Below are 17,101 nucleotides of genomic sequence, written 5' to 3' on the forward strand. Positions count from 1 at the left end.
CCTTCCTCCCCCCACATCCCTCCTGCCTCCCCTTCCTCCCCCCACATCCCAGGCTGCCTTGCCTTCCTCCGCTGACATCCCCTTCTTTCCCCCGCTCCCATCAGTGGTCATGCTTCACTTCCTCTCCCCACTCCTCCCTCATAAGGATCGTTGTGTTCATGAAATAAACTCATTCCTTATTTCATTTTATATCTTCCATAGGTTTTGGGGAACAGGCAGTGTTTGGTTACTTGAGTAAGTTATCTGGTAGTGATGTGTGAGATTTTGGTGCAACCATCACCCAAGCAGTGTGCACTGAATCCAATGTGTGGTCTTCTATCCCTCACCCTCCTGCCACCCATTTCCCCAAGCCCCAAAGTCCACTGTGTCATTCTTAAGCCTTAGCATCCTCACAGCTTAGCTCCCACTTATGAGTGAGAACATGCGATGTTTGGTTTTCCATTCCCGAGTTACTTCATTTAGAATAATTGTCCCCAGTTCCATCCAGGTTGATGGGCATTTGGGTTGGTTCCATATTTTTGCAATTGTGAATTGTGCTGCTATAAACATGTGTGCAAGTATTTTTCTCAGATAATGACTTCTTGTCCTCCAGGGAGACACCCAGAAGTGGGACTGCTGGATCAAATGGTGGTTCTACTTTTAGTTCTTGAAGGAATCTCCACACTGTTTTCCATAGCGGCTGTACTAGTTTACATTCCCACCAGCAGGGTGGAAGTGTTTCCTGATCACCACATCCACACCAGCATCTACTGTTTCTTGATTTTTTGATTATATGCATTCTTGCAGGAGTGAGGTGGCATCACATTGTGGTTTTGATTTGAATTTCCCTGATCATGAGTGATGTGGAGCATTTTTCCATGTGTTTGTTGGCCATTTGTGTATCTTCTTTTGAGAATTTTCTATTCATGTCTTTAGCCCATTGTTTGATGGGACTGTTTGTTAATCTTGCTAATATGAGTTCTTTGTAGAGTCTGGATATTAGTCTTTTGTTGGATATATACATCATGAAGATTTTTTCTCACTCTTTGGGCTGTCTGTTTACTGCTGAAAGAAATCATAGATGATGCAAACAAATGGAAACACACCCCATGCTCATGGATGGGTAGAATCAATATTGTGAAAATGACCATACTGCCAAAAGCAATCTACAAATTCAATCCAATCACCATCAAAATGCCACCATCATTCTTCACAGAACCAGAAAAAGACAATCCTAAAATTCTTATGGAACCAAAAAAGAGCCTGCATAGAAAAAGCAAAAAGAATAATCTGGAGGCATCACATTACCTGACTTCAAACTATTCTATAAGGCCATAATCACCAAAACAGCATAGTACTGGTATAAAACTAGGCACATAGACCAATGGAACAGAATAGAGAACCCAGAAAGAAACTCAAATACTTAACAGCCAACTGATCTTCAACAAAGCAAACAAAAACGTAAAGTGGGGAAAGGACACCCTATTCAACAAATGGTGCTGGGATAATTGGGATAATTTGCAGTCACATGTAGGAGAATAAAACTGGATCCTCATCTCTTCCCTTATCCAAAGATCAACTCAAGATGGATCAAGGACTTAAATCTAAGACCTGAAACCATAAAATTTCTAGAAAACAACGTTGGAAAAACTCTTCTAGACATTGGCTTAGGCAAAGACTTCATGACCAAGAACCCAATAGCAAATGTGACAAAAACAAATATAAATAGCTGGGACTTAATTAAACTAAAAAGTTTCTGCACAGCAAAAGAAACAATCAGCAGAGTAAACTCATTCCTTCTTCCAGTCTTCTAGCCCAAACAATCCCATTGTATATAAAGAGCTCACATCTTCCATCGCACCAAAAGAGTTTAAAACCCAGCTCACCACGAAAGCTATGGAGACTTCAAAAGAAGTCCCACCTTGTGTTTAAGAAAATCTCACTCATGTGTTCCCAGCACAACAGTGCGCCCGTCGGCCTCAGGTCTGCTCCAATCAGTGTGGACAACAAAGCCCCTGGCCACCCTGACCGTCCAGTTGTTGGCCACGTGGCCAACCGCTCCTCCATGCTTCATTCTGGCCCACTCTATCCCAGGGGATGTTACTGGGGGAGGGCAGAGATGGCCAAAGCAGTGAGCAGAGGCAGGCCCATCTCTGCCCGTCACTACACCACGGTGGGCCCTGAGGTCTCAGTATCTGCTCCCAGTGAGCAGCTATAGAGCTTGTAGCTGACCCTGTGGCCCCTCTCCTATCCTGAGGATGAAGTGGTTCGTCTCCCAAGCCCCAGATCACAAACTGGACCCATGTGGCAGGCACTGAGCCTAGATGCCAGGCAGCCCCTAGCCCACGCCTTCACCCTGGAGCCATGCTACCGTGTGTGGCAGCCATCGGCAGCAGGGTGGCCGGGAGGGAACCTTCAGAAAACACTGAGCGCCTGTGCGGCCGAGCCACAGCCTGCTGTGTGTGGACGGTCACCACAGAAGGGCTTTGCCAGAGGAAATTACAGTAAACTCAATGCACGCGTCCCGAGCTGGCCCGAGGACGTTTTATTCCAAAGCCACCTCTTGTGACGCCTGCCCTCTGCCCGATTATCTCAGTTATGTGTTGGTGCAATAGCCTCCTCCCTCCCATGGCTCCAGGCCACCCTGCTGCTCGCAGAGGCGCCTCTCACAGTACCCAGGCTGCTGCTTCTCCATGACCCCCAGATGTCCCTGATGACAATCTCACTTTTAACTAAGGAGGCATCCACACCTCCACGCGTTCATCAGTATTGGGGGCCTTGGCAGCAACAGGTGAGTTTCCCAGGGCTGCAGAACCACAGAGTGTGCCCCATGTATTTAATATATGGAGAGAGGCAGGAGGGGGTGTGGGACAGGCACACAGCTTTGCGGGTGTTGGAGGGATGAGGCCTTTGTTGTTCAAGGACTCATTGCATTGTTCAGGACACAGACAGGCCCTGAGGAGCTGATGGTCTGGGGAGAAAGAAATCACATGGCTAATGTGCTGGGGGCCACGGTGCAGGGAAGGCACTGCAGACCTGGGAGGACACGCCCCCAGGACGGCACCTCATGCTCCTCAGCGGCATCAGAGCTGAGTCCTAGACCAGGAGCCTGACGGGACAGGAGCTGGGGCATCAGTGCGTGGGGAACCCCTCCTTGTGAAATAAGCCATCAGCAGGACCCAGTAAGGCCTGGGTGTCCAGACACGCACCTGTCCCTGTCTGATAGCACAAGCAGGTGTGAGCACCTAGAACAAAGGGCCTGTGGTCATCAGCTGCAGTCAGTGTGAGGCTCCCACTCACCACCTTTGGCCTCATCCTTCCTGTGCGTGTGGCCTGGGCCCAGGGTGAGTTCCTGAGTCCTAAAACCAGGTGCCTTCCTGGGGGCCATAGGGAGGGATAGTGCCAAAGATACAGGCCTGGGATGGAATCCTTCGTGGAAAGGAATGCAGTTTGAACCATTCAGGATACTTGATGGCAGGTGGTTCCTTCCAGTTCAAAGTAAGAGGTAAAAAGCCTTAAAATAACAGCAGTAGGGAAAAGAACGTGAAAAGCTCTGCACACAGGTGAGACTCAATGACCATCAGGAAAACTGCACTTTCTGGACTAACATTGCTGTGCCCAGGGAGTGGCGATGTCCGAGGCAGGACCCACTCTCTGGGCCCCGGGAGATTCCCCTTCTCTCCAGCCTCACTTCCCTAGCCTGAGATGTACTCAGAATGTCTGAGGTCATTGGCAGTTCTAGAACCTTCTCTAGCACTGTCCAACTTGTTTGTCTCATGACCCAGGTTTCAAACAGCTCAGGGACAGGGATGAGCGTTCCCCTTCTTACATGTTCTGCTCTGTGCCAGGTCATTGCACGCCCCCACTTGATGTGATGGACATCAACGGTGTCGGAGGTCACAGCACACTACTCTTTGTAACGCCCATGCAGTTAGACCGTCCCACTCAGCCCATAATGGTTAACAGCCTGGACACATTTCCTTCTGGTTCTTAGAGACAGATTTTTTTTTTTTTTTTAAGATGGAATCTTGCTCTGTCGCCCAGGCTGGAGTGCAGTGGTGTGATCTCAGCTCACTGCAAGCTCTGCCTCCCAGGTTCCAGCAATTCTCTGCCTCAGCCTCCCAAGTAGCTAGGATTACAGGCACCCGCCACCACACCTAGCTAATTTTTGTATTTTTAGTAGAGCTGGGATTTCACCATCTTGGCCAGACTGGTCCTGAACTCCTGAACTCGTGATCCACCCGCCTCAGCCTCCCAAAGTGCTGGGATTACAGGCGTGAGCCACTGTGCCCAGCCTAGAGACAGATTTAAGGCAATGGAGCATCAGGGCATCTCTCCCTGAGATTTCTTTTCTGTGCTTCCTCACTATGCCCTCCTCGGAGCAGTCTGAGGCATCAGGAGGCCTGAGGAAGGCCAGGATGAAGACAGTGGAGGTCAGGTGAATCTCAGGCTCAGAGACTTTCGAGAAAGGCCCTGGAAGACACATCAGGATCAACACGACTGAAGAGCAAAGCTACTGCTGTGAAAATCAGGGATTTGCAGATGGATAAAAAAATCATAGATAAGGAAATAGTAAGACACCAAGATCAGCAGCAGGGCCCCTTAAAAACTGAAAGAGGAGATGAAGACTACAGGGCTCACCTAGACAGGGACAGAGAGCGGAGAACAGAAGGGAGAAGAGAGAGAGAGAACAGAACGGATGGAGGCCTTGTCAGCAGTGGAGGAGAGCTTGAGGAAGAGCCAACAACCACCCATGATCACAACCATCCCAGCTCCATCCCAAAATCCATCCCAGCTCCATCCCAAAATCCACCCCAGCTCCATCCCAAAATCCCTCCCAGCTCCATCCCAAAATCCACCCCAGCTGCATCCCAAAATCCACCCCAGCTCCATCCCAAAATCCACCCCAGCTCCATCTCAAAATCCACCCCAGCTCCATCCCCAAATCGACCCCAGCTCCATCCCCAAATCCACCCCAGCTGCATCCCAAAATCCATCCCAGCTCCACCCCAAAATCCATCCCAGCTCCATCCCCAAATCCATCCCAGCTCCATCCCAAAATCCATCCCAGCTCCATCCCAAAATCCCTCCCAGCTCCATCCCAAAATCCACCCCAGCTCCATCCCAAAATCCGCCCCAGCTCCATCTCAAAATCCACCCCAGCTCCATCCCCAAATCGACCCCAGCTCCATCCCCAAATCCACCCCAGCTGCATCCCAAAATCCATCCCAGCTCCACCCCAAAATCCATCCCAGCTCCATCCCCAAATCCATCCCAGCTCCATCCCAAAATCCATCCCAGCTCCATCCCCAAATCCATCCCAGCTCCATCCCCAAATCCATCCCAGCCGCATCCCAAAATCCATCCCAGCCGCATCCCAAAATCCATGCCAGCCCCATCCCAAAATCCATGCCAGCCGCATCCCAAAATCCATCCCAGCTCCATCCCAAAATCCATCCCAGCTGCATCCCAAAATCCATCCCAGCTCCATCCCAAAATCCATCCCAGCTCCATCCCCAAATCCATCCCAGCTCCATCCCAAAATCCATCCCAGCTCCATCCCCAAATCCATCCCAGCTCCATCCCCAAATCCATCCCAGCCGCATCCCAAAATCCATCCCAGCCGCATCCCAAAATCCATGCCAGCCCCATCCCAAAATCCATGCCAGCTGCATCCCAAAATCCATGCCAGCTGCATCCCAAAATCCATCCCAGATCCATCCCAAAATCCATCCCAGCTGCATCCCAAAATCCATCCCAGCTCCATCCCCAAATCCATCCCAGCTCCATCCCCAAATCCATCCCAGCTGCATCCCAAAATCCATCCCAGCTCCATCCCAAAATCCATCCCAGCTCCATCCCCAAATCCATGCCAGCTCCATCCCCAAATCCATGCCAGCTCCATCCCCAAATCCATCCCAGCTCCATCCCAAAATCCATCCCAGCTCCATCCCCAAATCCATGCCAGCTCCATCCCCAAATCCATGCCAGCTCCATCCCCAAATCCATCCCAGCTCCATCCCAAAATCCATCCCAGCTCCATCCCCAAATCCATGCCAGCTCCATCCCCAAATCCATCCCAGCTCCATCCCAAAATCCATGCCAGCTGCATCCCAAAATCCATGCCAGCTCCATCCCCAAATCCATCCCAGCTCCATCCCCAAATCCATCCCAGCTGCATCCCAAAATCCATCCCAGCTCCATCCCAAAATCCATCCCAGCTCCATCCCCAAATCCATCCCAGCTCCATCCCCAAATCCATGCCAGCTCCATCCCAAAATCCATCCCAGCCCATCCAAAATCCATGCCAGCTCATCCCCAAATACATCCAGCTCCATCCCCAAATCCATGCCAGCTCCATCCCCAAATCCATCCCAGCTCCATCCCCAAATCCATCCCAGCTCCATCCCCAAATCCATGCCAGCTCCATCCCCAAATCCATCCCAGCTCCATCCCAAAATCCATGCCAGCTGCATCCCAAAATCCATCCCAGCTCCATCCCCAAATCCATGCCAGCTCCATCCCAAAATCCATCCCAGTTCCATCCCAAAATCCATCCCAGCTCCATCCAGCACCAACCACAGCTCCATCCTCAGTTCCACCCTCAGCTCCATGATAACTCCATCCCAACTCCACTGAGCTGCATCAAACCATCCTAGCTCCATCCTCAGCTCCTTCCCAACTCCACTCGGCTTCATCCAACTCCATCACAGCTCCATTCTCAGCTTTATCTCAACTCCACTAAGCTCCATCAAACTCATCCTAGCTTCACTCTCATCCCAGCTCCATCCCACCTCCACTCAGCTACATCAAATTCCATCCCAGTTCTACCCCAGGTACACCCAAGGCTTCATCCCCAGCTCCATGAACCTCCATCCAGCTCCATTCCTACTCCATCCCAGCTCCATCCCAAGCTGAACCAAGTTCCATAGGCTTTCATCCAGATTCATAAACTCTATCCCAGACCATGGAGCTCCATCCAGCTCCATCCATCTCATCTCCATCCACAGATCCATCCCAGCTCTATCGTCTCCATCCAGATCCATCCAGATGCATGCCCTGCTCTATCCCTACCTCCATCAGTTTCCATCCTAGCGCCATCTTACTTCATGCAGCCCCATCCAGCTCCACTGCAGCTCCATCCAGCTCTATCCAGCTCCAGCTCTATCTGCAGCTGCATCCAGCTCCATCCCATCTCCACAGTACTCTATCCCCAGCTGCATCCAGCTCCATCCCAGCTCCAACCAGTTCCATCCCCTCCTCCATCCAGCTCCACTGACCTCCATCCCTATCTCTCTTCTGTTTTATTCCCAGCTCCTTCCATCTCCATTCCAACTCCATCCAGCTCTATCCTAGTTCATCACTGCTCCATTCTAGCTCCATCCTGCTCTGTCCTCATATTCATCTCAGCTTCTTTCTGAGCTTCATCCCACCTCCATTTCCAGTTCCTTCCCTGATCTATCTTAGCTCCATCCCAGTCCATCCCAGCCCCATCCAGGCCTATCCTCAGCTCCATCTAGCTTCCCCCAGCTCCATTTCTGCTCTGTCTCATTTTTATCCTTACGCCTTCCAAGTGGCATCTCCAGCTCCTTTCTGAGCTTCATCCCAGCTCATCCCCCTCTCTATCGAGTTCTATCCCAATCTCCATCTCTGCTCCCTCCCAGCTCCAGCCTAGTTTCCTCCAAAGCTCCACCATCACCTCCATCCTTGACTCCAGCTTCTTTCTTAGCTCCCTCCCTGCCTCCACACACACACCTCTGTGTGTCATCTGGAAGAAGCCATTTCCACCTTTTCTGAGTCACTGTTTATCACTACTCAAAAGTGTGCCACTGTGGGAATCCCGAAAACACTGATAAAGAGGATGTCTCCAAGGGCTGATGAAATGAGCCTCTCCATACAGACACCTGCTGTGGGGTCTGCCCTTGGGATATAACCCTGCCACACTACCTGCGCCCTGGGGTGATGAAATGAGCCTCTCCACACAGACACCTGCTGTGAGGTCTGCCCTTGGGGATATAACCCTGCCACACTACCTGTGCCCCGCTCCCCAAAGGTGATAGAGTGCCTGTTACATGATTTTCACTAGTGTCCCAGGTCACAGGTTCACAGAAGATTAATCCTTGAATAATCACTAAAGATCAAGTAGGCGAACCCCTCTAATTTTCAAAATATAAAACTATGGCCCAGAGAGGAAAAGTCGCTTCCCTGGGATCCCATAAAACCAGATTATCGAATTCTCCTTCAGCATAAAGAGGAACATTTTAAGATCCTGGAAGCATCTCAGTTCTTTCGGGTCTTGGGAGCTTCTTCTATTTTCAACTTCTGTGAAATCTGTCCTGTGTGGTTTCCCAGGAGTTAATATTTCTTCCCTAGGAACCCAAAACACTGACTGAGAGCTACCTCACAAGAAACCAAGGTGGTGCCAACACACACGCTTGTCTCTGTTCTCACATACACCTAAGGGGCCACATGCCCCACATTGCTACTGCCCCCCTTCTCTTCCCTTACCTCCATCTCCTGATCCCATCAGAAACCGGGACCTTGCTGTCCACTGTACATTAAGGTTATGGCATCTACACCTACCGAGATCTGTCCCCTAAGTCACCGGGACAGCACCCCATAGAAGTCATCCAGGTACCTGAAACAAACCTGTCTGTCAATCAAACCCATTAGGAAGCTCCCTCAAACACTCTCCCTTCCTAAGTCCCTGGTGTGCTGAAAGCCACCCCATACATTTCCAGTACCCTCAGTCACACCAGAAGTTAAAACACTGAAGTATTTCCTACCAGGTGGGAAACAGCTGCAGCCCCTGCCTACCTGCCACCTCCAGAACTCCAGGGGCCCCAACATCCCAGGCCACTCTGGGAACCAGAGGCCCTCCCTGTGGTGAGCCACAGGGAAAATGCCTGACTGCCCAGGGGCCACCAGGACTTCAGCCTGAGGCCCCGCCTGCCTGGGTTTCCACGGGCAGGCGTCACACTGTGCAGGTCAACACACACTTTGCACTCAGATCTACCCTCATCCCTGAAGCTGCCTTTCTACAATTCTTCAAATCCTGTCTCCCAGGCAGAAGTCACTCAGTGGTCACCCACTGCACTCAACGCTGTACCTGCTCTCTTCCCTCACCTGTATCTCCTCGTGTCCCCTGCCCACAGCAGCCCATGAACATGTCCCCTCTCATGTGGATATCTGCATCTGCCCTGCACCTGCCCCCCTCTCACACATGGATCCCTGCCCACAGCAGGCCCATGCAACTGCCCTCTCTCTCACTTGGATCTGGGAAAGTCCCCAGCCCACTGCAGCCTGGTGCATCTGCCTCCTCTCACACATGGATCCCTGCACATCCCCTGCCCACTGCAGTCTGGTGTACCTGCCCCCTCTCTCACCTGGATCTCTGCACCTCTGCTGCCTACTGCAGGCCCATACCCCTGCCCCCTAAACACCTGCATCTTAGCATGGCCCCTTCCACTGCATTCACCCTGCGCCTGGTCCCACTCTACCCTGGATCTCTGCAAACCACCTGCCCACTGTAGCCCCAAATAGCAAACCACCTGCCCACTGTAGCCCCAAGTACATGCCCCTTTGCTCACCTGGATGTCTGCACAAACCTGCCAATTAAAGCCCCATGCACCTCTCACCTGGATCTCTGCAGCCCACTTGCCCACTATAGCCCCATGAACAGCAACCCCCCACACCAGGATCTCTGTGCTGTCATTGAGACCACACCTGCCTGGCACTTGCTCCCTCCCTCACCTTCCCCAGGTGGCCTCAGGGCTGCTCTCTCTCAGCTCTAGTCAGACTGTCTCCCTGTGTTCACCCTATAGGGTCCTCTCACTGTACATACCGGGCCCTAAATGGCCTCTCTGTCCCTGCTGAGCAGTCCTATCTGGCCTGCCCACCAGACCACCCCATTTCAAGGAAACCCCCAGCATGTATGGGGCCCCCCGTGTCCCTCCACGTCTTTCCTGTCCATAGACATTTCCTTGAACATGCTCATTGCCTGTGTCTGTGCCCTGGGAATGGTGTGGGCAGCAGTGAGCAGTCCGGAGTTGCATGTCGCATGTCGCTCTGGGACACCTCCATGTGCCGTTCAGATTTCTACTTCTAGAAGCTTCTGGTACCAGGCTGGCTGGAGTGCTTCTCATGCATGTCCCCTAGTGCCCTCCATGCTAATGATCCATACACTCTTCTGTCTTTTGCTGATAAATGGCAGATTTGAGGCAGGGCCCATGTGTCTCAAAGGTAATGCCCAGCTCCTGGTGTGAGGCTGGGTTGTCGCAGGTGCCCAGTGAGCATCTGCTGTGAGGAACCACTGAGCGAACAAGGTCACCCCTGTATGAAGGGGCCAGTGAGTGAATGAGGTCACTCCTGTGTGAAGAGTCAGCGAGTGAATGACATCACCCATGTGTGAGGGAACCAGTGAGTGAATGACGTCATTCTGTGTGAGTCAGTGAGGGAATGAGGTCACCCCTATATGAGGGAGCCAGTGAGTGAATGATGTCACCCCTGTGTGAAGGAGCCAGTGAGTGATGTCACCCCTGTGTGAAGAGTCAGTTAGTGAATGACGTCACCACTGTGTGAAGGAGCCAGTGAGTGAATGAGGTCACCCCTATATGAGGGAGCCAGTGAGTGAATGATGTCACCCCTGTGTGAAGGAGCCTGTGATTGAATGACATCACCCCTGTGTGAAGGAGTTAGTGAGTAAATGACGTCACCCTGTGTGAAGAGTCAGTGAGTGAATGACGTCACCCCCTGTGTGAAGAGTCAGTGAGTGAATGACATCACCTCTGTGTGAAGGAGACAGTGAGTGAATGATGTCACCCTGTATAAAGGAGTCAGTGAGTGAATGAAGTCAATCCTGTGTGAGGGAGCCAGTGAGGGAATGACGTCATCCCTGTGTGAAGAGTCAGTGAATGAATGATGTCACCCGTGTGTGAAGAGTCAGTGAATGAATGATGTCACCCCTGTGTGAAGAGTCAGTGAATGAATGATGTCACCCGTGTGTGAAGAGTCAGTGAATAATGTCACCCCTATGTGAAGAGTGAGTGAATGACGTCACCCTGTGTGAAGAGCCAGTGAATGAATGACATCATCCCTATGTGAAGAGTGAGTGAGTGAGTGAATGACGTCACCCTGTGTGAAGAGTCAGCGAGTGAATTTCATCACCCCTGTGTGAAGGGCCCAGCGAGTGAATGAGGTCACCCCTGTATGAGGGAGCCAGTGAGTGAATGATGTCACCCCTGTGTGAAGGAGCCAGTGAGTGATGTCACCCCTGTGTGAAGAGTCAGTTAGTGAATGACATCACCACTGTGTGAAGGAGCCAGTGAGTGAATGACGTCACCCATGTGTGAGGAAGCCAGTGAGTGATTGATGTCATCCCCATGTGGAATCAGTGAATGAATGACGCCAACCCTTGTGTGAAGGGCCCAGTGAGTGAATGACATCACCCTTGTGTGAAGAGTGAGTGAATGACATCACCCTGTGTGAAAGAGACAAAGAGTGAATGACATAACCTGTGCGAAGAGTCAGTAAGTCCCCCCATGTGAAGGACTCAGTAAGTGAATGACATCATCCTGTGTGAAGAGTCAGTGAGTGAATGACATCTCCCACTGTGTGAAGAGTCAGTGAGAAAATGACATCACCTCTGTGTGAAGAGTCAGTGAGTGAATGACGTCACCCCTGTGTGAAGAGTCAGTGAGTGAATGACGTCACCCCTGTGTGAAGAGTCAGTGAGTGAATGACATCACCCTTGTGTGAAGAGTGAGTGAATGACGTCACTCCTGTGTGAAAGGCCCAGTGAGTGAATGACATCACCCTGTGTGAAGAGTCAGTGAGTGAATGATGTCACCCTGTGTGAAGAGTCAGTCAGTGAATGATGTCATCCACTGTGTGAGAGACAGTGAGTGAATGATATCACCCCTGTGTGAGGGAGCCAGTGAGTGAATGATGTCATCCCTGTGTGAAGAGTTGGTGAATGAATGACATCAACCCTTGTGTGAAGGGCCAAGTGAATGACATCACCCTTGTGTGAAGAGTCAGTGAGTGAATGACATAACCCGTGTGAAGAGTCAGTGAGTTCCCCCTGTGTGAAGGACACAGTAAGTGAATGACGTCACCCTGTGGGAAGAGTCAGTGAGTGAATGACGTCACCCCTGTGTGAAGGACACAGTAAGTGAATGACGTCACCCCTGTGTGAAGAGTCAGTGAGTGAATGACATCACCTACATGTGAAAGGCCCAGTGAGTGAATGACGTTACCCCTGTGTGAAGGAGACAGCGAGTGAATGACATCACCCCATGTGAAGGAAACAGTGAGTGAATGACATCACCCTTGTGTGAAGAGTGAATGACGTTACCTTTGTGTGAAAGGCCCAGTGAATGACATCACCCCTGTGTGAAGTCAGTGAGTGAATGACGTCACCCCTGTGTGAACAGTGAGTGAGTGAATGATGTCACCCCTGTGTGAAGGACCCAGTGAGTGAATGATGTCACCTCTGTGTGAAGGACTCAGTGAGTGAATGTCACCCCTGTGTGAAAGAGCCAGTGAGTGAATGACATCACCCCTGTCTGATGAGTCAATGAGTTAATGACGTCACCCTTGTGTGAAGAGTGATGACATCACCCTGTGTGAAAGAGACAGTGAGTGAATGACGTCATCCCTGTGTGATGAGTCAGTGAGTGAATGACGTCATCCCTGTGTGAAGGAGCCAGTGAGTGAATGACGTCATCCCTGTGTGATGAGTTAGTGAGTGAATGACATCATCCCTGTGTGAAGAGTCAGTGAGTGAACAACACGTGTAGGCAGGTGCCCCTCGATCTACAGGCAGGTGGGCACATAGCCTGGGCGGGCCTCTTGTCTCAGGTCCTCCGTGGATGTCACTCTACCCTCCCTCTTCTCTCTGACCTTCTCTCCACACCCGGCTGTGCCCTGTGGGAGCTCCTGCAGCTTCTGCACTCAGCCATCTCTGCTCCAAGATTCACATATGCACGCCTGGTTCCTCCTCAAGCACTTGTCGTGAGACAGGAAAGAGGCTGCCCCTGTGTGTACTCAAACGCCAGCCCTGCATGCCTCGTGCCCACAACTCTCTAAACCAGGTCACGCTGAGACCAGGGCCATGCCTGCTGCGGGAGCTGCAGAGGCTCGGGATCCAAAGCCAGGTCTCTGCAGGGCAGCACGTTTTCCTGACAGCCAGGGACAGGGCCATGTCCACAGCAGGTGCTCATGAATGCGGCCGCAGCATTCTCTGGAGTGGGCCATCCAGAGGCTCCCACACGTTGGCACAGGGCATGTGCAGAATGTTCTAGAGCCTTGGGTGGTTCCAGCACCACAGGTTTGACACTTGGCTGCAGCGACAATGTCCTTCAGGAGATTTTCATCCTTCCCCTTAAACACTGGTTTCCACTGCCTCTAAATACCTTAACAAAGCTGCTGAAATCACCTTTTCACTTCTCTAAACAGGTTTCCTCGTGTAATTAACAAGAGCCACGGGCTCGCAGCTCCTTCCCTCCCATCCAGTCTCTGTGTCTGAGCAACAGGAGCCAAACAGGAACCCAGGGCCCCGGACTTACTCCACGTCGGCAAACACGCTGCTGGGCATCTGCAGGAGGTGGGCGACGTCCTCCACCAGCTGCCTTCCTTCCTCGGGGCGCAGGGGGCTGCAGACGACAACAGGAATGGGGAGCAGTCACCACAGAGCCAGCAGTCCTGGAGAACTAAAGCCCGGTGGCCCCACAGCCCCGCTCCCTGGTCCCCACACACACCCTGCTCTCCTGGCCCGGGGTCAGCTGCCCCCTCAGGCACGAGGGGTCACCTGAGTTTTCAGCAACCAGACTAATAGTGCAGTGTGGACGGGGCTGTGGGAAGCGCAAGTGGCTCACCGTGCGGAGACTGGCTCCTCTCGGCCTTCAGTAAAAATACAATAAAGGGGAGAAGGCAGAAGGGACGGGCAGGTGTGGCGGATGCTGGGACTCTGACTGCGGACGGGGCAGACCCATGGAGAAAGCACCTGTTTTTAATGGGCTCTGATGTGAACCAGGCCCCAATGAGGGGCGATTTAACCACCCAGTGGAAGGGTGAGCGTGGAAACCAGGCAGCCAGCCCACTGGCAGCAACTCAGGGCAGCAGGCAGGGGCAGTCGCGGAAGCCACTGTGGCCGCAGACTCCCCATAAGGCCACCTGGCTGGGGACCTGTTCTGTCAAGAGGCCCGAGCCGTCACCAGGGTGGTTTGCAGCTTGATGACTCATCCTGAAGGCTAACATTCAGGTTGAAAGTCATGAGTTGCCTGTGAAATCCTGTTAGTACCACTTTAACGGAGTATTAGGTTACACTGTTATGTAAAAGCATGTTGTACCACAAAGGCTTTCACCCCAGCAGACAGAAACGCCTGCATTCCTCATCCAGTGAGCATGCAGGATGCCAGCAGGGCGCCAGGAGCTGCTTCCTAATGCAGCAATGAACAGCAAGACCAGTCCTGCTCTCAAGGGGTTCACGTTCTAGAGATGCTGTAGAAATCGACCGTACTACGATGGGTTGAATTATGTCACCTAAAAATTCATATGTTGAAATCCTAAAACCCAAATGTGAACTGATTTGGAAATAGGGCTATCACAGATTTAGTTAAGCTGGGGTCAATAGGGTGAACCCTAAGCCAATATCACTGGTGTCCATATGAAAGGCGGGTTCAGACTCAGAGACAAACACACACAGCGCAGGGTGGCCTGAAGACGCGGGAGAAAAGCTCAACAAGCCGAGGTCCTCTCAGGCCAGTGGCAACAGGGGCGAGGCCAGGAGCAGACCCTCCTCAGCCTCGGGGGAACCAGCCCTGCCCGCACCTGGGTCTTGGACTTCCAGCCTCCAGGACGGGGAGAAGTGTGTGCCAGCAGCCCAGGCAGACTAGCTCCTGTCAGCTGACAGTGAGTTCTCTGGGGGAGACAGCTGGGTAGAGAAGTGGCATGCAGGGCTGGGGAGGGAAGGGCACAGAGGAGAGACTGTCTTGTAAAGTGGGCTGTAGGAGGCCTCTCCAGTGGGGCCCTGTTTGAACAGAGGCGAGAGAGCTGGAAACAGAGTAGCAGACAGTGAGCAGAGAAGGCGAGGGGGCCGCGGTGCCCCATGGTGAGGAGGTGAAGTCACAGAGCATCTGGGTAGGCTTTGGCTACTGCACCAAGCACTTCTCCCTGCACATGGGCACAAGTTCTCACTCCACAAGCAGATTCTACCTTGGCATTAACTGCATGAATGAATGAACACAAAAATGTCAAAAACAGCAAAAAGTCCAACAGTTTTAAAATCATTAAAATGTAAACTATAAAATGAACCCCACTCAATTTACAAAGTTTCTGTAAAACTAAAGTAAAGCAGGAATGAGTTTTGGGAAGATGGTGAGTAGGAAACACCGGGAATCTGTCTCCCACCTGAAAACATTGTGCTAGTAGGATCTGTCTGATGTAACCGATCGTTGAACTCTGAAGCCTAATGAAGGCCTCCAACTTCTAGGGGAAGGTCTGGATACACCTTGCAGTCAATGTCAGCTTTCATCACAGTAGGAGCTACCCCTACCTCACCTCCAGCCCTATGGCAAGTAGCTGTGCACATGTTCCTGGAGCAGCCTGCACACACTGGCAGGAGCCAGAACAGGCAATACAGATGTTGTCCTCCAAATATTGTGAATCTGTAATCTCACTGCTGATTGCTGCTTCTCATCACAGAGGTGCAGACAAGGAGGAAGGCACCATTGTTTGGCCACCTCCTCGTTGTTGCTGCTCCTCCCCCTCTGGCCAAAGTGACTTACAGGGGATTTAAAATGCTAACAGCCATTTTTTCCACCTTCATTTTTCCCTTTTTCCACTTTTGGGAGCCATAAATTAAAGACAAGAATATTCAAAAGTAACTGAATATACAGATAAAATTAGAAAGTCACCACACATGCTCAGGGAAAGGCTCAGACAAGACCATAAGTTTACACCTCAGGCTGATCCTTGGCACAGAAACAGCCTACAACAAATTTAAAAGAAAGACAAACAAAAAATAGCAAACCTATGGAAAGACAATCTGATTTCCAGAGTCAGATTAAAATTTTGAGTTTTCAACAAAAAATTGCAAGGCATATAAAGAAACAAGAAACTACAGCCCATTCAAAGGAAAAAGGTAAGTCAACAATAACTGTCTCTAAAAAAAGACCTGATGGCAGATGTACTAGGCAAAGACTTTAAAACAATTGTCATAAAAATGCTTGAAGAACTAAAGAAAGATGTAAAAAAGTAAAAAAAAAAAAAAAAAAACTATGTATGAAAAATGAAAATGTCAAAGAGAAAACCTAAAATATAAAATAAATTCTGAAGCTCAAAATACAATAGCTGAAATTAAAAAGTTCACTAGATAGATTCAAAGGCAGATTTGAGCAAGAAAACTAAAGAATCAGTGAACTTGAAGACAGGACAATGGAAATTATTGAGTCTAAGAAATAAAAAGAAAAAAAGATTGAAGAAAAGTGACAAAATCCTAAGTGACATGTGGGACACCACCAAGAGAATCAGTATATGAATTGTGAGAGGAAATTGTGCCAAGAAGAAAAAAAAAGAGAGATAAAGGGGCAGAGAAAATACTTGAAGAACAATACCTGAAAACTTCCCAAGTTTGATGAAAGACGTGGATATAAACATCTGAGAAGCTCAATGAACTCCAAGTAAAATTAACTCAAAGAGACACATTTTAACTAAATTTTTTGTTTGTTTGTTTGTTTGTTTTTGGGACAGAGTCTTGCTCTGTCGCCCAGGCTGGAGTGCTGTGGCCGGATCTCAGCTCACTGCAAGTTCCGCCTCCTGGGTTTACATCATTCTCTTGCCTCAGCCTCCCAAGTAGTTGGGACTACAGGCGCCGGCCACCTCGCCCGGATAGTTTTTTTTGTATTTTTTAGTAGAGAATGGGATTTCACTGTGTTAGCCAGGATGGTCTCGATCTCCTGACCTCATGATCTGCCCATCTCAGCCTCCCAAAGTGCTGGGATTACAGGCTTGAGCCACCACGCCCGGCTTTAACTAAATTTTTAGAAGACAAGGGCAAATGGAGAATCCTCCTCTTACATTTGAAAGCAGCAAGAAAGAAGCAGTTCATCACACACCAGAG

General features: G+C 50.7%; 1 protein-coding gene across 1 annotated transcript in view; it reads right to left on the reverse strand.

The window, feature by feature from the left end:
* Positions 1-17,101, reverse strand: part of PTPRN2 (protein tyrosine phosphatase receptor type N2) — a 481,362-nt gene that overhangs the window by 22,635 nt on the left and 441,626 nt on the right. The window contains exon 10 of the mRNA XM_030932019.1: positions 13,548-13,634. Within this exon, the coding sequence (XP_030787879.1) occupies positions 13,548-13,634 (87 nt within the window). The remainder of the gene's footprint in view (positions 1-13,547; positions 13,635-17,101) is intronic.

The sequence above is a fragment of the Rhinopithecus roxellana genome, chromosome 6 (genome assembly GCF_007565055.1).
Source record: "Rhinopithecus roxellana isolate Shanxi Qingling chromosome 6, ASM756505v1, whole genome shotgun sequence".
Classification (NCBI taxonomy): Eukaryota; Metazoa; Chordata; class Mammalia; order Primates; family Cercopithecidae; genus Rhinopithecus; species Rhinopithecus roxellana.